Genomic DNA, 21,333 nt, shown 5'->3' on the forward strand with positions numbered 1-21,333 from the left:
CCAACGACGGGCCACAGTCCGGGGCCTGCAACGAGGGTCCCCAGTCCGGGGCCTGCAGAGAGGGTCCCCAGTCCGGGGTCGGCCACGAGGGTCCACGCACCAGAGGCGCCACCAAAGTGGGGGAGCCAGAGGTGGAGTGGGGTCTGCGTCCCGCACCGGAGCCGCCACCGAAGTAGATGCCCACCCGGACCCTCCCCTATAGTCAGGTTTGCCACCTTTGGGGGCGGGTACTGTCACGCCCTGACCGTAGAGATCTTTTTATTCTCTATGTTTGGTTGGTCAGGGTGTGACTCGGGTGGGAAACTCTGTTCTTTGTTTCTATGTTTTGGCCGGGTATGGTTCTCAATCAGGGACAGCTGTCTATCGTTGTCTCTGATTGGGAATCATACTTAGGCAGCCTTTTTTACTTTGGTATTTGTGGGTAGTTGTCTTTGTTAGTGGTATTATAGCCTAAGTAAGCTTCACGGCCATTTCCTTGTTCTTTGTTTTGTTGGCGACATTTATAAATAAAGAAATGTACGCTCACCATGCTGCACCTTGCTCCGGTCATTTCCACGACGACTGTGATCGTGAAACGTACTAGTCTACTCATTCAAGGGTTTTTCTTTATTTTGACTATTTTCTACATTGTAGAATAATAGTGAAGATATTAAAACAATAAAATCACAAAGCTCAATCAAAAGCAGCTAAGGTATTTGAAAGAAAATACTAATTGAACCCAGGTCTGATGAGAAATACCAGTATATGAACATCTGGAGAAGGAGCAGGTAAAAACTACAGCCTAGGTTTCAACCTGTCCTTAACTTTCTTTCCATGCTGTGTTTTCCATGCCAGAGGGTGACAATCTGGGCATGATAATAATGAGGAATGATGGATTTAATAATTTTCTCATGATTACTTTTAAAGCCTACCAATTATTTTCCCTCTGGTTAAAAATACATTTTGCCCAAGTTATCCTTCACGTACAGATCTGGCAGCAATTTTAGCCATAACAATCAGAATAGGTCAAACTATAGCTTATCATTTATTTAAGTGATGATGCCCTAGAAGCCGATGTTTTTGAGGAATATATTGGTACCAGTCTTGTTAGGTCCGAGACGAAGTGGAGGGCCGGTTGCTACCAAAGACGGCTGGTCGTTCGTTCTATTGCCAGAGACGCGACCCAGTCGTTCAGTCTTTTTGTATCTATGGACGCGACCCAGTCGTTTGTTCTAAATGTTCCATTGCCATACTGGCTGGCAAAGTTCTTAACCCTTGCTTGCTAGCTAGCCAACTACGGCTAATTTACAGTCACGTCATCATTGCAGCCAGAATAACAGCTAGTCTCATTTGCATTTGTTAAAAGCTGTTTTCTAAAGACATTCATCTGGATACATCCATAACAATGAGCTAATGAGGCGCGATTTCGCCTGGCATAGAAAATGTGCTCACTCATTAGGATACCGTTGTTCAGAGGAGCTAGCCAACAACACAGATACAGTGACATAATCACTTCAAACGGAAGCTGGAACGACTGCAAACATACCTTTTTTCAATTAACTTAAAAAATATATATATCCATAAAAATGATGCCAGCTGATTCATGATTTCGACTGGTTGAGGAAACGCTGCCTATCTGTCTCGTTTCTGACTCCCGACAAGTTCATTACTATGGGACAGCAGGAGATCGAATTTGAATATTGAAACAATGTTGCATATGTCGGAGAGACAGACAGCAAGGTTTATACAAATCTCCGCTGTTGAAAACTAAATGTTAGTCTAAAAGAAATGTGAGAAGTTTATAAATTGACTGGCTGGGCTGATGAGGCAGTGGATTGCGCAGTCAGATGGAACAGAGTAAAAAGGGATTTTAACGTCATAGATTTAGCCGGTGGCAACTTGTGGAATAGACACTGGATGGAATGCGGTTTTAACCAATCAGCATTCAGGATTAGACCCACCCGTTGTATAAATGTGTACTGTACCCCTGTAATGTGGGGGATTAAATGATGAATAGCTAATCCCGCTAACTCCATGTAACGTCTAGATTTTACTGATAAAGCAAACTCAGCCTGTTACATTCTTATGGCAGAAACATGCTGTAAAAACACATCTCTTACTGTGACTGACCGGTAGCCCTGTCATTGTTCTGCAGAGAAAGTTGACAAGAACGTTGCTAATGTCATTGTGATGAGCATCAAAGCGGTGGACGGAGATCTGGAACACACAGATAACTGTCTGGCCATCTTTCACATCACCAATGGCAGAGAACCGAATCTTCTACATTGAAACAGATCCTGAAACTATGAGACATTCTGAAGCTGACCAAGACTCTAGACTCTGAGACCACACTCAATGTTGTTTGGACTTTCTGACCTTATGTTATATGACTGTATTTACACATAATGGTTTGAGTTTTGAGACTAAGTTCTGAAGATGCCTATTGATACAGTATTTCTAAGAATTAAAAATACATCTTATTTCCTCATCTCAAATCCATAGGCAGTAGATTGAGGAACTCCAGAAACTGGAGCTTGGACTGCTCATTGAGAATGTAGCTCCTTTTGCAGTAGGGGGTGGTGCTGTGATGGGTGGGGGAGAGGGAAGAGCCGGGAGTTGGAGCTGAGGCATGGGCTGGGGTGGATGTTGGGGTAGATGTGGGAATTGATGTAGGAGTAGGATGTTGGGATAGATGTTGGGGTGGATGTAGATGCAGGAGCTGGGCATGGGATGGGGTAGGTGTTTGAGCTGGGGAATGCATGGGGTTGGAGCTTCTCGAGGAGTTGGGTCTGGGGTTAAGTCTGGTTGCGATGGGAAGCCGAAACCAAAGCCGAAGCCTACAGATCGCAGTTAACAACATGCCGGAAGGCCCAGCCTTTAAGCCCAGTACCAAGCCTGTGCCTGTCTCTTTGTGGCATTTTTTTTGTTGTTGCTCATTTGCACCCCAGTATCTCTACTTGCACATTCATCTTCTGCACATCTATCACTCCAGTGTTTAACTGCTAAATTGTAATTATTTCGCCACTATGGCCTATTTATTGCCTTACCTCCCTAATCTTACCTCATTTGCACACACTGTATATAGACTTTTCTATTGTGTTATTGACTGTACGTTTGTTTATTCCATGTGCAACTATGTTGTTGTTTGTGTCGCATTGCTTTGCTTTATCTTGGCCAGGTCGCAGTTGTAAATGAGAACTTGTTCTCAACTGCCTTACCTGGTTAAATAAAGGTGAAATTATTTAGTTTTTAAATAACTGCTAAGATGCCAAAAACATAACAGTAACAGATTCAGACTCTTAAAGATGCATCTGTGAGTTGTTTCCTTCATATAAATCCACATTCCTTACTGAATTTTGCAGATGTACCAAAGCCTATGATCAAGATAACTGGGTGACCATCGATGAGGAAACAGCTGAGATCTGTACCTGTCAAACTGCTTAAAGTCAAAATTCTGTTTTCCTGTATTTTATATATATAGTACAACAGCTGATGAAACGAACCTATAAAAGTGTGAGCAAATTTGATCAGTTTTATTTCCTGATAGTTGCTAGTTGAAAATACAATCTACACAGACGCTTCTAATCAGCAGGTTTGCATGGGCGGGAGTTTTGGCGTTCCATGCTGACATCACCATGCAGAATATTGGTTAATAGACCAATAACCAAGTGAGTTCCAGACCTCTGCCAACAACAGCTGGTTTCAGTTCCCTATCAGTCGGTCAACTCGGTACAACTACTATGGGGAATTAGAGCGGTAGCACCCTTTCTTGAAGAACATTAGAATCACTCATGACAAGGCCAATGAACACTGTGCCTCACCGGAAGCCCCACCTTCCACAGGTTATAAACCAGAGGCACGGATGAATTCCTTCCACTCTTCACCTCGAGCTGAGTAGAAAAATGTTACGCATTCTTTCAAATAAACATGGGAATGCAAAAGCTGTCAGGCTTTACTCCAACTTAACTGTCCCAGTTAATGAGGGTGTGTTCATCCTTCTGCATGTTGTGTGTTAAAACTTGGTGAGTGGTTTTGTGAGTTTCCTGCTGAATATTTTAGTTATTCTTCTGCCTATTTAGCCTGGCTAACTGGCTAGGTAATATGGCTAACACAACCAAAATGACGAAGGCTAACAAGCCGGGTTCGGCTTGAAAAGCTACTCAGGTTTTGTTGGCTGGTATGTCTCGGTGCGGTGCATGCTCCGGCTGCCCCCACTCAGGTCAGCTTGTGTGCGGAATGAGTAACGTGTACTTGTCAGTAACAGTGGCTTGCCCGTGGCTGGCACTGGGCAATTCCAATCCTCTGTGGACTGCGGCAGGTAGCGTAGCGGTTAAGAGCGTTGGGCCAGTAACCGCAAGGTTGCTGGTTCAAATCCTCAATCCGACTAGGTGAAAAATGTGTCAATGTGCCCCTTCAGCAAGACCCTAATTGCTCATAAAGTCACTCTGGATAAAAGTGTCTGCTAAATGACTATCTCCCTAAAATAAGGAGATGCAAAGGTGTCATAAGAGATCATGGCTGTCAAAAGAGAAGCAGTAAAAGAAACACAGAGACCTGCAGTAACTTCACACACTCACCACAAAACATGTCATGAGTCAAGACAATAGCACATGCACCTGTTGCCAAAGAATGTCCTGTTTTATGTGCAAATACTCTGATTCATACATTTTAACACCTTTATACTTCACACCCTCTTTTCCAGTTTGTTCTTAAATTTGTCCTACTCTTGTTATTACAGCTCACCTAGTGGTTAAGACATGTCATGACAGGTTGAAGAAGCCAAATGTATCTATACTGAACAAAAATATAAATGCAATATGCAACAATTTCAAAGATTTGACTGAGCTACAGTTCATTTAAGGAAATCAGTCAATTTTAAATAAATTCATTAGGCCCTAATCTATGGATTTCACATGACTGGGCAAGGGCGCAGCCATGTGAGGGCCTGGGAGGGCATATGCCCAACCACTCACTGGGAAGCCAGGTCCAGCCAATCAGAATGTGTTTTTCCCCCCCAAAAAATAGCTTTATTACAGATAGAAATACTCCTCAGCACCCACCCCTACCCACCTCAGACGATCCCGCAGGTGAAGAAGCTAGATGTGGAGGTCCTGGGCTGGGGTTGTTACACGTGGTCTACTGTTGTGAGGCCGGTTGGACGTACTGCCAAATTAACATTACATTCTCTGGCATTGAACACTCCCTCAACTTGAGACATCTGTGGCATTGTGTTGTGTGACAAAACTGCACATTTTAGAGTGGCCTTTTATTGTTCCCAGCACAAAGTGCACATATGTAATGACAATGCTGTTTAATCAGCTTCTTGACATGCACACCGGTCAGGTGGATGGATTACCTTGGCAAAGGAGAAATGCTCAATAACAGCGATTTAAACAAATTTGTGCACAACATTTGAGAGAAATAAGCTTTTTGTGCTTATGGAACATTTCTGTGATCTTTATTTCAGCTCTTGAAAAATGGTACCAACCCTTTACATGTTGCGTTTTATATTTTTGTTCAGTACATTTTCAGTGTTCCACAGAGTAGTGAACAGTCAAAATCAATGCTTTATGAGCCAACATTCAGAACTTGGCAAATGGGGAATAGAGATCTGTGTCTGAATATAAAATCTACCCTCGGTGGTTTATGACTAACCAACATGAGATATACTGTACATACTTTGGCTCCATCTTCAGGCTAAATGTAAGATAACCAAACCTGAATCTCACAAATCGTATTACAGTAGGTTGGCACACTAAAATTCAGTAAACCTCCATCAATAGCCAAGAGGAGAGGAATTATTAGAACAGGACCATTTTATAAACTCAAACAGATCTCTGAATAGTCAACAGTTACCTAGGGCGTTGAATTAATTCTTGAGGAGCCAATCTGTCAATTACATATTTAGGAGGGGGGGAAAAAATCATAATCAACTGAAATGAAGGTGTCATTTATATACGCTACTGGACCCATCCATTGTTGTTCCAGATTAGACTAATCTGTACTCTGAGAAGACAGGTACACACACGTAATCATTTTATCCTCTTCCTAATCCCATTTTTATAAAATGGCCAGAAAGTGTGGTTTGTGTGCAAGAGTTTCTGATTCCTTCATTATTGACTTAGTCAATAATGGGGGATATAAAGGTACCAGAGAGGGGTGTGTTGCCCAATTCAACGCCAGTCAGTCAGTCTGTCTACAGGTCTGCCTGTGTTAGAGCTGCCAACCTGTTATCACTCCAAATGGACAGATCATTGGGTCACAGTGCCATTCTGTGTGGGCTTGTCATGGTATGTTGTCAGGGCATATTAAACCAAAGAGGTGTGTACAGACAGATGTAAAGGTTACACTTTACTGATCCTATACAGGTGGTGGACACCGTACTTGTACTTCTGTGTATCCTCCAGAACACAGGTCTAACGTGTGTATAAAGAGCATGCAGGCCAAGGTGCCTATGGGTATTAGAACAAAAAGGGCGTATGACACTAAATGACCTAGAGTTTTGTGTCCTATTTGAGCTTGGTATGGAGGGCATACATGCCAATTAATCTCTGTTTGTTTTGGAAGTGGCATGTATAGTGATACACAGCAGATACTTTTGCTGACATTTTATATTTACGTCACTTAGCAGACACTCTTATCCAGAGCAACTAGGGTTAATTGACAGATTTTTCAGCTAGTCAGCTCGGGATTCGAAACAGCCACCTTTTGGTTACTGGTCCAACCACTAGGCTATCTGCCGCCTGGTGGCTGACTAACTTATGGCAATACACGGATTGGACCTCATCATACTGGAACGGCATATGAGTTCTCTGAGCAATGTTCTGTACATACAGTAGAATTGGCTAACATAACTGTTCTGTGGCTTTAATTAGGATAGTTAACGTGTAATAACTTTTGCAATGCATATCATAGATAGCTTTTATATATTGAATATTGTTATGTAAACTGATAAGGTTTATTAGCCGTTTTAAATGTACAGTACCAGATAAGGAAAAAATACTTAGAATATTAAACATTTGCACAGTTTGTGTTTGAAGTCGAGATATCAGAAGCTATCGTCATCTTAGTATATGTGTGTACGGGTATTACGGTCAGTAGTTGACCATCAGTGTGGGATGGAATGCTACACGGCCAGGAGCTGACCATCAGTGTGGGATGGAATGCTACACGGTCAGTAGTTGACCATCAGTGTGGGATGGAATGCTACACGGCCAGTAGTTCACCATCAGTGTGGGATGGAATGCTACACGGTCAGTAGTTGACCATCAGTGTGGGATGGAATGCTACACGGCCAGTAGTTCACCATCAGTGTGGGATGGAATGCTACACGGTCAGTAGTTGACCATCAGTGTGGGATGGAATGCTACACGGCCAGGAGCTGACCATCAGTGTGGGATGGAACGCTACACGGCCAGGAGTTGACCATCAGTGTGGGATGGAATGCTACACGGTCAGTAGTTGACCATCAGTGTTGGATGGAATGCTACACGTCCAGGAGTTGACCATCAGTGTGGGATGGAATGCTACACGGCCAGTATTTCACCATCAGTGTGGGATGGAATGCTACACGTCCAGGAGTTGACCATCAGTGTGGGATGGAATGCTACACGTCCAGTAGTTGACCATCAGTGTGGGATGGAATGCTACACGGCCAGTAGTTCACCATCAGTGTGGGATGGAATGCTACACGGTCAGTAGTTGACCATCAGTGTGGGATGGAATGCTACACGGCCAGGAGCTGACCATCAGTGTGGGATGGAACGCTACACGGCCAGGAGTTGACCATCAGTGTGGGATGGAATGCTACACGGTCAGTAGTTGACCATCAGTGTTGGATGGAATGCTACACGTCCAGGAGTTGACCATCAGTGTGGGATGGAATGCTACACGGCCAGTAGTTCACCATCAGTGTGGGATGGAATGCTACACGTCCAGGAGTTGACCATCAGTGTGGGATGGAATGCTACACGTCCAGTAGTTGACCATCAGTGTGGGATGGAATGCTACACGGTCAGTAGTTGACCATCAGTGTGGGATGGAATGCTACACGTCCAGTAGTTGACCATCAGTGTGGGATGGAATGCTACACGGCCAGGAGTTGACCATCAGTGTGGGATGGAATGCTACACGGTCAGTAGTTGACCATCAGTGTGGGATGGAATGCTACACGGCCAGTAGTTCACCATCAGTGTGGGATGGAATGCTACACGTCCAGGAGTTGACCATCAGTGTGGGATGGAATGCTACACGTCCAGTAGTTGACCATCAGTGTGGGATGGAATGCTACACGGTCAGTAGTTGACCATCAGTGTGGGATGGAATGCTACACGGTCAGTAGTTGACCATCAGTGTGGGATGGAATGCTACACGGCCAGTAGTTGACCATCAGTGTAACATCACCACCTGTTCATGCTGGTCCACATCCGCACTTCGACCTTTTTGTCCTCCAACTACACTAGAAATTTGACTCAAATCAGGGGGGGGAAAAATGGTCTTTCCACTCCAATTTTACATGGGAGCACTGGAACAGACACATTTCCTGTTATTCCTTACCTAGGCTTACCTACAATTTTCTATCCTCGAAACCCAAAGCTCAGACATTACAAAAAATGGCACGGTTGTGAGAGAATGCATTACAGTAGGTTACTTTCGTTCTCTAGGACCATAGTTGGTGTGTTGCCATGTCTGTATTTCTAACCTTGATGGTTGTGTCTGGCTGGCATAGATGTGCCAATGATTGGCGCCAACTGATGGTGAAAAGTGTTACTATTTGTCTATATTGGTGTAGTCAGTTTGTAGTGTTCGTCGTTGTATACCAGGCCCTGTGTATGGTTGATTATGACTGTGTTACTGTGTGTATTGTGTGACTGTTCATGGATTGGTATTTTAGTTATATCAATGGCTGTGGTTGTGGTTTGTGGTCCAGGACAGGCACGGCGAGTCAGACGCTCAATGCCCGTGGCACTGAGTGTCTCCCGACGAGACGCCAATGGAACGATCTGGGCACAGGTTGCTAGTAGGTACGTATGAGGATGCACTACTGTTTGGTGTGTACATGTGAAATGTTGTTCATTACTAATATAAAATGTACATTCTACTATGTGGACACATTTTTCAACCAACTGCATTATTAAATGGTATTCTACTAACCTAGAAAAGTTTTCAAAAACTGTGACAGCACTCTCTCTCCAGAATGACAGACGTGACAAGTACATCATTTGATCTCAGAGCAGGACTTCCAGACGGGGGTGGACCGTGTTGCGTTTGACTCTGAAGCCTACTGGAAGTCTCTGGGAACCACGCTTTTCCACAAGACTGCCGAAGTGAGTACAATCCCTAACCCGCTTACTGCTCTCAGAGACCTAGAACACAAACTTAGGTTATGTAGCATGATGTGATGCTCTGTAACTATATCCGGTTTTGTTTTACTATGGTGTCCCGTTTCCTTATTAACACAGGTTGTACAACTGAACGGTTGTGTGAACATTTTGTGCAGAGACATTCTGTGAATGAATGGCTTATGACCGCATACTGGCTTTGATTCAATAGCTTTTTCTTTCCTACAATTTTGTTTGTCCTCAGTGAAAACAAAAAAGAGGTCACAGACCTAGTTGGCCAAAAGTTATCTGCCTTCCTGAATGTTGGTCTGTGGGATTGAGGTGAAAAAGCAGTACAAACTGCTGTGCCGTGTGTGTACAGGTGGTGTTCGAGGCCCACGCGGAAGGACATCGTTACTACACCCCGGCCCTGTTGTGGAGTCCCTTCTCCTACACTACCACGGTTGTCGTGATAAACGCACACACCTGACCAAGCTTAACAAATAACGAGCAGGTAGACGACTGACTGAGCCTTTGTTTAACGAACACTGCCACACACATTCATCATATTACTAGATAAAGTGGGACGACTGTCTGCACTGGTCAGTGAAGGGATGAGTGTCTCGTAGGAGTAACACCAACTGTCGGAAGAGAACGCACATTAATGATTTAGTTCAGCTCCCTTCTATAGGCTACTGTGTAGGTTTAATAGTGATAAAAGTGGATAATTGTAGGGAAGGTGAATCCGTGGGTAGCACATACCTGAAGCCTACAGGTACTGTATAATGTAACTTGTTATACGCATGTATTAGCCTGTAAGATGTCTATGCATTTCATTTGTGTAGGACTATGTATTACTTTTTCAGTATCCTACTGACAAAAGTCACTATAGAAAGCAGTGGCGAGAGAAGCAGAAACAAGACAAAGAAAAGAAAAGACGTGAGGTTTCAGAGGTGTTTCCCAGAACATGGCAATGAATGTGTTTTATTCATATTTTGTTGACAAAAAAAAAAAAAAAAACTTTACAAAGTCCAACAGTTCAACTCTTGTATATAGTCTTTTACTGGCTGTTATACCAAAGATTGTGGAAGATTGACAAGATGGCTAACCGTTCAGCTTCACCATGTAGAAAGTTGTCTGCGTTGTCGGAGGGGGGCAGGAACTCTAGCAAAATGAAATGGCTAAACTAGACGCAAGAGGCGCATTAGTAGGCGCTACATCGAATTAAGCTTGTTTTTTTGGGCCAAATAGACAATGTGTTTAAAGTTCATATTTCTATAAATGCATCTTCCGAACAATCTAAGTACAAACCCATAAAGTCAAATGAATATGCCTGACATTGAATGAGCAAATATATTATTTGTATACCAGATGACACTTCATTCCCATAGATTTCCATTCAAAAGTCACTACTTCCTCTGTGTCATCCTCCACTTCCTGGTGGATGGTAGTAATGCAAGAGTCTGCACTCAGGCTCCAGCTATGACTCTTTGTTCAGACATAGCAGAGTATAGTGAGAAGACCGGAGAGCTGAGGATCCAAGACGATTGTACACGTCATGGCCAGAGTAGAACAGGCCTCTGATTGGACAGCAGGAAAAATTGGATACAGTCAATCATTGATACACCAACACAAGACAGACACTTGAGTAGGATTCCTTTTGAAATCCTACACAGCCTGTTGTCATGGAAACTTTGTGCCAGAGCTCCATTCTAGTTGGAAAATAAAAAAGCAAATACACTAACTTCAGTTTAAAAACAATCCAAACTGTTACTGTAACTTTCAACCAAGAATCCAAAGTGAAAACAGTATGAAAAAAAAAAAAAAGTTGAATTAAAAAAAATAACTCAAGGCACAAATATGAATACTGCAAAAATGTCATACTCTACATTACAAATTATGTAATGGTGAATATACTCATTAGAAAAATGTTATCTATTTTTGGATATTCGTACAACCAACAGAGGCAGTAGGAGGGGAGAGTAGGGGGGGTCCCTTGACCCCCCCTCCCAATTGGGAGGGGGGTCCCTTGACCCCCCTCCCAATTGGGCTGGGGGTGTAAACCAAACCACTAGCGACCGGGTGTAGCCAGCACACTGCCCAGCCGCCCCCTAAACTACCCTTCCTTCCATACATCACCCCCTACTCCTCTCAGAGGCAATAACAATATGTACAACTCTGAGTGAAGTCCCAAATGGCACCCTATTCTCTATATAGTGTACTACTTCTGACCAGAGCCAGTAGTGCACTATATAGGGAATAGGGTGCCATTTGGGACACAACGAGAATACTGACCCTAGATAATCTTCAGTGACGGGTGCTTTCTCTAACTCATCTCTTTAATACTTTTCACACTGTTCCCTGAACAGATTGAAAGCCAGACACGATGACAGGAAGAGAGAATGTGAAGAAGCGGATCCCTTCCAGCGAGTGAGATGACGGGATCCAGAGAAAGAAGCTACTGACTCAGAGTGCATCTCTCTGCTACAGTAACTCATAGCGCCCTCAAGTGGGGGGACAGCTAGGCTGCCCATAACTTCTACAATGTATATAAAAACAACGACAGCGTTTATCCTCTTATGCAAAAACCCGTTACTGAGCAAAAGGCATCGCAAAAGAGAAGCCCCCAACCCAGTCCCTAACACTGACCTATACCCAATACCCAGAGACATATACAGAGATATATAGGTAACTTCCAAAATAAAATAAACACTTGAATAAATGGGGGCTACAAAGTATAGAAAGCAGATGCTTCCATGCAGGTGTGGTTCCTGAGTTAATTAAGCAATTAACATCCCATCAATGTTAGGGTCATGTATAAAAATGCCCAGTTGCCCATTATCAGACACTTGTAGAATCTATGCCAAGGCGCATTGAAGCTGTTCTGGCGGCCCAACGCCCTATTAAGACACTATGTTGGTGTTTCCTTTATTTTAGTAGTTACCTGTATGTTGTATATGTCATATATATATGGCTCTTTTAACACTTACACCCTGATGGCTACTATCAACACTAGTCTATCTGGATGCTGAGACACCATAGAGGAGCTCATGGGAGGAGAATTCATTTAAAAAGGGAAGGAAGGAAAGACGAGTAGAGATAAGAAGTGTAGAAGAAGAGGCAGGTGGAAGAATTAGGATGGGTAGGTATCAGAAGTGGAACTTTGGCACAGTTGACCACCTCCAACAGAATGTCTTATCACTACCGTGTCTTCTTTGATTCCGTCTCACCTCACCCGATTGGTCAGAAATACACCATTGAGGTCTTATGTAACCGTAGCTAATGTCTGTTAACCAAAACATACTTTAGCCTGGCACTTCGTTAGCCACTTTAGCTTTGGAGCGAAAATGACTGTAAACATCTTCAGGCCGCTCCTCCACAGCACTACAAGCGTGACGGGACAGAGAGAGCTAGGCTACGTTCCAAATTACCCTACTCCCTATATAGTGTACTACTTTGACCAGGACGCATAGGACTCCAGTCAAAAGAAGTGCACTATATAGGACACAGGGTGCCATTTTGGACAAACACCATGTTTGGAGCAGGACAGGAGGTTCCCAGTACTGCAATACTGTGATGGAGAAAACATGGGTAGTTTGAATAGAGCGGTTCTACTTGAGACATACATTTGATAAATCAACTCATCACTAGCAAAACACCCAGACAATTTAAATATGAACTGTATGGGTAAAATATATGTACAAGAGAAAAACCGCTAATAGGTACAAAGAAATCAACTGCCTACATTTTTTCCTTGCTAATCTTCGCTATTCATGGCCAAGATTTCAGTCTGTGCCATTCAAGAACAGGGTTAACTGTTAGCTTTAGCTACTGTTCTTTCATTCTGGCCCCTAAATACCTCGCAAGCCTATTAGGACCACATCACATCACAGCTCACACACACACACACACACACACACACCAGCCCAAACCACAAGCTGAAACATAATCCTGTGCCAAACACGCTATTCGCACTGTATACACTCCTCCTCCAGAATAGCAAACTACACACACCAGAGGAAGATAGAATGACATCTCAGCTTACCACTTAGCAGCAACAGTCCTTAGCTCTGGTCCAGGGCGTTACATGTGGCTTGCTGTTGAAGGCTCAGCATCAGCAAACTACACATAACACCCTGGACCAGAGCTACTACAGTCCTTTGAACCCTGGCCCCCATCTGTCTTTCTGTACAGGAACACGCTCCATAACGTCAGTTAGTCTATTTTCACACTGTGCGCCTCGAGAGAAAAAAAAAAACTCTAAAAAGGCAAAACTGAAAAAGTAAACATCTTGAAATGATCAAATAAATTATGCTTAAAAAAACATCTAGTAACAAAATAAATCAAGGCATGCAAAAGATAGTCAACCTAAGAGATTCTCATTCTTTTAAAGCCAAATGTCCATCTATTGTTACATCTTCCCAGTGAAATGGAAGAACCACTCACTCTGTAAAGTCCTTTAAGTCGTCAGGAAGAAGGTAGCTGCCAAAACAAAATTCAAATCCACTGGAATAACTACTAACAGGCTCTGAGCGTTTAATTGGCCAAATATGTACATACGTGTTCTGTGCTCAAGCTTTTAAGTGGCCAGTATTTACACATGTTCTGTGCATCATGCGTGTCGGCAGTGCAGCAAAGAAACAGCAAAACGCTCATCATGTGACACACAGAGAAGTAGGATCGAGTGATCTAAAACATCCGTTAAAAAAGGAAAGAATAAATACTAAGAAAATAGATCATATCAGAAAATGTACATCACAATAAACACACAAGTCGCCTTCGCTTAGCTCCTCTCCTATTTCCTCCTCTTTAAGGAATATGTTTGAATACATGTTTCATCTTTAAAAAACGAACAATGTGTAAAAAAAATGATATAACATGAAGACAAAAATGTCTGTTGGCTCGTAAGGTGATACTGAGACGTTAGAAGTTAAAGCTGTGCTGAGCGGTGCTGTGAGATAAAGTCAGAGTCCCAAATGGCACCCTATTCCCTATATAGTGCCCTACTTTTGACCCGAGCCCTAAGGGCCCTGGTCAAAAGTAGTGCATTAAGCCTCTGATCAAAAGTAGTGCACTACAGTATATAGGGAATTTGTGATGGGGGGAAAAAACTAAATCAAGTTACATATAGCAGTATTATTTTTGGACAATATCAATACCTGATTCTACGAATCGATTTGTAAAAGAAAAATATAACTTTTTCCCCCCTCTCGTAACTGTAGCTAGTGCTAGTCGGCTGTACCTGCGCCAAACCTATTGGATGAAAAATACCATAGCTTGTTCTCCATCTTTTTAAATAGTGATCCAAAATGTTTTAGCACTTTTATTCATCTTCTCATGCTCTCTCATCTCTGCAGCAGACAGACTGAGTGTACAAATCATTAGGAACACCTGCTCTTTCCATGACAGAATGACCAGGTGAATCCAGGTGAAAGCTATGATCCCTTATTGATTTCACTTGTTAAATCCACTTCAAAATCAGTGTAGATGAAGGGAGGAGACATTAAAGAAGGATATTTTAGATCTTAAGACATGTATTGTGCGGGCCATTCAGAGGGTGAATGGGCAAGACAAAAGATTTAAGTGCCTTTGAAAGGGGTATGGTAGTAGGTGCCAGGCGCACCGGTTTGAGAATGTCACAGCAACGCTGGCGGGTTTTTTCACTCTCAACAGTTACCCGTGTGTATCAAGAACGGTCCATCACCTAAAACACATCCAGCCAACTTGACACAACTGTGGGCAGCATTGGAGTCAACATGGGGCGGCATCCTTGTGGAACGCTTTTGACACCTTGTAGAGTCCATGCCCTGACGAATTTAGGCTTTTCTGGTGGCAAAAAGGGGGTGCAACTCAATATTAGGAATGTGGTCCTAATGTTTTGTACACTCAGTATATTAGTGAGGAATATATTTGGAATATCAAATGGCAATCCCAAAAAAATGAAAAAAAAATGGCAGTATCGAATAGCAATACATATCGGCACCTAAGTATCGTGACATTATCATATTGTGGGGTCCTTGGCAATTCCAGCCCTATAGGGAGTAGGGTACCATTTGGGAGGCGGCCAGAGAGCCGTGGTTCTGAGGCTGAGCCTGACACTTTAAGGCGTTGCAGTAAACATCAGATGTGGGAAAAACTAATGCTGTCCTTCCCTCAATGTATTATGAAGTGTTGATGTGAAGTAGCTTAGTAGCTAAAGCCGGCATGAACACACTGACATGCAGTGACACACGGACACAAAAAGTCAGATACACACACACACACCATTCGCAATCATCACAGAAACATACACAATCAATTGTTCGATTAAACAGACCCTATATGCCCCTTCCTCTTTCATGTTTTTTTTGTTTTTTTGAGTAAGGTTTCTTGGCAGCGTTACATGGTGTGCCTCCGACCCCACCCCCAGCCCCTCTTTGCCCAGCTTTGGGGTACCGTTTGATGCTTGAGGGAGTGTGAAGGGTTTAAGGGGTCAGGTGGGAGTCAAGAGTTCAGTAGTCTGCGATGGGGGCCAGATCAGGGTGCAGGTCCACGGTGATGTTCTTATACAGGGAGCTCAGGGAGATCTCAGGGGTGTAGTTGAGGTTGTTCAGGCCATCCAGGTGCTGCCTCTCTTTGGAATACCTCAGCAGCTTGTACCTGCAGAGAGAGGAAAGGAAGGGGAAGGAGGATTAGCTAGCAGTTAGCATTCATACCAGCAGTCACAGCTCAAAATACCACCCTATTACCTACATATAAATATTTATTCCAGGGGACCTGATCAAAAGTAGGTCACTGTGTAGGAAATAGGGTGCCATTTCAGGTGCAGTCACAGGGAGAGGAGGATAAGCTAGCAGTTGGCATTTATAGCTGGAGTCACAGCGAGAGGAGATGAAAGGGAATTAGCCAGGTTAGCATTGACAGTAATGAATCCAATTATACACACCACCACAGGGATCCTTAGTTAGCATTAATGCTAATGACATTAGGGAGATCCATAGTTAGCATTTGCATAATGAAACCAGGAGGATCCTTTAGTTAGCTTTAACGCTAATGAATTAGCTTACACTGTCTGGAGGAACTTGTGCTCTGGTTGCAGAAGGAAAACCCTTACCCAAAGAGAGAAACTCTTCTGCCCTCTCTCCTCCTCTGTCCCTCCCTGCATCTGAACGCTGAACATAGCTCTCTAGTGCAGAGTTACGATGAGGACTGTAATGCGGATGAGACCTGGTTGACTTATGTTAAAAAGGGACTGACGACTGTCAACACGGCGAAAGGGACTTGGCCAGCGGATGGGGAGTTAACAACTCAATGCTGGCACAGAAAACACCCACGCACATACAGTACCACAAACCACTGACACTAGGCCTGGAAGGTAAGCAACTCTCATTCTATCAATCATAGCTCTGTGGTTGCACCAAGGCTAGAGTGAGCACAGAATTGTGTTGAAATAAATAAACAATTATTTCCTTTTTTTTTTTTAAATATATAAACATGAATATTCCAGTACCTGGGATACATCCCAAATGACATTCAATTCCCTATATAGCCCACTGCTTTAAGTACATAACATGTGAAGTAAAACATGAGAAAGTGCAGATGGCTGGATATAGTGAAAAGTTGAAGGTATTGAAATAAAATAGAAATTAAGTTATTTACTCCTGTCCACAAAGGGCGATAGAGATGAGGAACAGCTGCACTCAAGTAGTAGGATTAACAGTGTTCACTACCTTGAGATTTTTAAAGCAAGGGACTGTTTTAGGTACATTATATATAGAAAAGTATGTGTACACCCCTTTAAATGAGTGGATTTGGCTATTTCAGCCACACCCGTTGTTCACAGGAGTATAAAATTGAGCACACAGCCATGCAAGCTCCATAGACAAACATTGGCAGTAGAATGGCCTTACTCAAGAGCTCAGTGACTTTCAACGCGGCACCGTCATAGAATGCCACCTTCCCAACAAGTCAGTTCGTCTAATTTCTGCCCTGCTAGAACTGTCCCGGTCAACTGTAAGTGCTGTTATTGTACAGTGGAAACGTCTAGGCGCACCAACGACTCAGCCTCGAAGTGGTAGGCCCTCAAGCTCACAGAACGGGACTGCCGAGTACTGAAGCGCGTAAAAAATAGTCTGTCACGACCTCACTAATGCTCGTGGCTGAATGGAAGAAAGTCCCAGCAGCAATGTTCCAACATCTTCCCAGAAGAGTGGAGGCTGTTATATCAGCAAAGGAGCGACCAACTCCATATATTAATGCCCATGATTTTGGAACGAGATGTTCAACTAGGGGGTGGGCAATTTCAGCCCTCGGGAGCCTGATTGTGGTCACAGTTTTGCCCTAGCCCCAACTAACAAACCTGCCTCCAACAATCACCTAATCATGATCTTCAGTTTAGAATGCAATTTAATTAAATCAGCTGTTTGCTAGAGAAAAAGTGTGACACCAATCAGGCCCCGGAGGACTGGAGTTTCCACCCCTGCAAGGTGTCCACATACTGTTGGTCATGTAGTGTATTTTCATGAATACCACATATAACGAGGACTTCCTGGAGCAACGCTGTATTGAGAGCTAAGCTAATGTGATGTTTGAGGTAAAGTTAGGTAAACATTCTTTGACATGGTTACAGCGCCTGCTATGAACTGCTAGCATGCATCTACTGACCTGCCCAGGAACTGCACCTCTCCCCGGTGGTGGTGTGGGATGGACTTGTATTTACCCACTTCTCCCTCCGGCCTTGTGATGTTCAGACCAGCATAATGTACTCTATGAGAGAGAGGGACAAACAAAGCCTTTCATTAAGTTACCCAATCAGATAACAGATTTGTCTCTCTCAAACACACACAGACACACACTAACTGACCTGTTCCAGAGGTCATCGTCCTCTCCTCCCCAGCCCCAGAATGCATTGGGAAAGCCATTAATCTTGCGGAACTGTTCCACTGTGAGTCCACTCACACCCCCAAAGAACTCACCATATGGTAGTCTGTGGACAACACACACAGCATTACCCACAACACACAGGACACACACACCTGTAACACACGCAACACACATTCAACACAGACAGAGGACAGACACAGACAACAACATAGCCTAGCTTTGCCTGGGGAAAGATTTGACTTTTGAACAAAACGACAGAAAGGAAAAAGAAAAAAGGAGAAACCTTACCAGTCAGTATCACAGGAAAGCAAACAGGTAACAAAGAATAAGTTTGGCTGTGATACAACACAGACCCACAATTATGTTCAGACAATTTACCATACAGTCTGCAAATGTAGAAGAGACACACAACCAGACTGGAAAATCTGTTCATACATTAAGCCTTAGTCCAGGACCACAGAGTTTTCTCTGTATTCATTTAGCAGCAGCGCACCGCCACTGCTAAAATGTTGCCGCAACACCAGAAAATGAAAAATAATTATAATTTTTAGAAATACATTTTCGGGATTGTAAAAACACTTTAAGTATAAACTTAAAATGACTAAAGTATGTAGAAAAAAAATGATTGACCTATATATTTTTTTATTATATAATCATGGATTACTGATGGTGCGTGCAGGGTACATGTCCAGAGGTACCAATTTATTTAAAAAAAATTAAAATGTTTGTGCATAAGAACACAAACTAACCATGACAACAACAAAAACTACATTGATAAATATATAGATTTGTAGGAAATTAGCTGAAAAACAGCATTTTGCTATTTTCCGCCAATTCCGGACTGATTCAAGTCGTGACTTACAGGTACATGTATTTGTCCAGTTTGGCTGCGAAGTGGCGAGGCATCTGACCACAGCCGTAGTAGTTACGGTCGTTCTCTGGGATGTGGTCGACATCGTGGAACACCAAACAGTCCCAGTCCAGATCCTTCATGGCTTCCAGGAAACCCACATTAAACAACATTGCTCTGTTGAACGGCTGGGTACCAGACTGATGGAGGGAGAAAGAAGAGTTAGACTAACCCTAACCCAAGTTAAACATGGCCCTATTGAAGGGCTGGTCCAGTGTAACATTTTGTCAACAAAAATAGTGACAGAAATATTTGTCAAACACCTATTTATCAGTGGCAATTGACAAGACGATAAAACAGACTAAAGAGACCCAGAAAAAAAACTAAAGAAAAATAAATGTTTCACTTTGCTTGAGGAAAATGAGACAAGACTAAAGTATGTCTGTGACTAAAATCTGACTAGTAAGTGGGCTGTACAAGAGTTTTTGGAGAGCTTTTCAGTGTCCTTTGTTTGGTCCAATCAAAAGCATGCATGACATAAGCAGAATTGTAAGGCTTTCTTATCGCAATGCGGTAGAAAATAAATACCATGCCCAGGTCATTCATGAGTCACCTCTCTGCCCAGCAACCGTTCTCCAATCTGGCGGCAACAAATCATTGATGCAAATAAGGCACACGCCATGGCTACTCTCCTGATGGTATAAGCTCCCGGTAGAAAAAAGGGTCAATGTTTTGAGTCACTTTACTTATGTCGATTCAAACAAGCCCTAATGCAATGTTTCCATGGGAGAAGACAGTGTTAGCACCTACAAGATGACGGGGAAATATACTGCCAACCTCAAGAGACATCTGAAAGCACATTATTCCAACATATACTCTCAGGAAATAGGAGATTGATAATGCTTGCTAATTAGCTTGGTGCAACCTATCAGACCACTACTTACGACAGAACTTTAATTAGAATATAGCTACAGTATGTCAAGGGGCAGGGCTCCACACTGCAACCAGTGTCACATTTCACGACCCTTTGACTTAGCTGTGCGAGTCACATTTTTTTATTGATCGCATCAGTGCGAGCTGAACATTCATTACATGGTCACTTCACTAAAAACATTTATCCTGTCTGGTGTACCAAGAAAGCCATTGCTCAACCGCAGAACCTGCAGAATGTTGCAGCATGGGTACTGCCCTAGACCAGACAGAGAGCAGCACACATTACACCGGTTTTAAGATCTCTGCACTGGCTGCCTGTGAGTTTTAGAATTAAGTTTAAGATTATTGTATTGGTTTTTAAATCAATCCATGATTGTGCACCCAAATGCATGTCAGACATGCTTTTAAGTTATGTACCCAGCAGGTCCCTCAGGTCCTCTGGCACTGGCATTTTAACTATCCCAAAGCCTAGGACTAAGAGGCATGGAGAGGCAGCCTTTAGTTATTATGCCCACAGCCTCTGGAATAGCCTGCCAGAGAACCTGAGGGGGCCGAAAATGTGGACATAATTAAAACATATTTTCCTGAGGGTGCTTTTAGTCTTTAAGTTTGTTGTGTGGTAAATATTTCAGCTTTTGTGTTCATTGTTCTTTATAACTTTTCTTCCTGTGAATAACACATACAGAATCATGTAGTAACCGAAAAAGTGTTAAACATATCAAAATATATTTTAGATTCTTCAAAGTTGCCACCCTTTGCCTGAACAGCTTTGTACACTCTTGGCATTCTCTCAATCAGCTTCATGAGGAATGCTTTTCCAACAGTCTTGAAGGAGTTCCCACATATGCTGAGCACTTGTTGGCTGCTTTTCCTTCACTCTGCGGTCCAACTCATCCCAAACCATCTCAATTGGGTTGATGTCAGGTGATCGTGGAGGCCAGGTCATCCGATACAACACTTCATCACTCTCTTGGTCAAAATAGCCCGTACACAGCCTGGAGGTGTGTTGGGTCATTGTCCTGTTGAAAAACAAATGATAGTCCCACTAAGAGCAAACCAGATGGGATGCCATGTCACTGCAGAATGCTGTGTTAGCCATGCTGGTTAAGTTTACCTTGAATTCTAAATAAATCACAGACAGTGTCACCAGCAAAGCACCCCCACACCATCACACCTCCTCTATGCTTCACGGTGGGAACCACACATGCGGAGATCATCTGTTCACCTACTCGGCGTTTCACAATGACAAAAATCTCAAATTTGGACTCATAAGATCAAAGGACAGATTTCCACCGGTCTAACATCCATTACTCGTGTTTCTTGGCCCAAGCAAGTGTCTTTCTTATTGGTGTCCTTTAGTAGTGGTTTCTTTGCAGCAATTCGACCATG

The 21,333-nt window shown here is 43.1% G+C and overlaps 1 protein-coding gene across 1 annotated transcript in view; it reads right to left on the minus strand.

The window, feature by feature from the left end:
- Positions 1 to 15,092: 15,092 nt before the first annotated feature.
- LOC120052627 (beta-1,4-galactosyltransferase 6-like) overlaps positions 15,093 to 21,333 on the minus strand; it is a 41,741-nt gene continuing 35,500 nt past the window's right edge. The window contains exons 6-9 of the mRNA XM_038999653.1: positions 19,024 to 19,211; positions 18,142 to 18,264; positions 17,943 to 18,044; positions 15,093 to 15,938 (exon numbers count right to left, since the gene is read on the minus strand). Of these exons, the coding sequence (XP_038855581.1) occupies positions 15,791 to 15,938; positions 17,943 to 18,044; positions 18,142 to 18,264; positions 19,024 to 19,211 (561 nt within the window). The 3' untranslated portion in view covers positions 15,093 to 15,790. The remainder of the gene's footprint in view (positions 15,939 to 17,942; positions 18,045 to 18,141; positions 18,265 to 19,023; positions 19,212 to 21,333) is intronic.

The sequence above is a fragment of the Salvelinus namaycush genome, chromosome 8 (genome assembly GCF_016432855.1).
Source record: "Salvelinus namaycush isolate Seneca chromosome 8, SaNama_1.0, whole genome shotgun sequence".
NCBI classification, from domain to species: domain Eukaryota; kingdom Metazoa; phylum Chordata; class Actinopteri; order Salmoniformes; family Salmonidae; genus Salvelinus; species Salvelinus namaycush.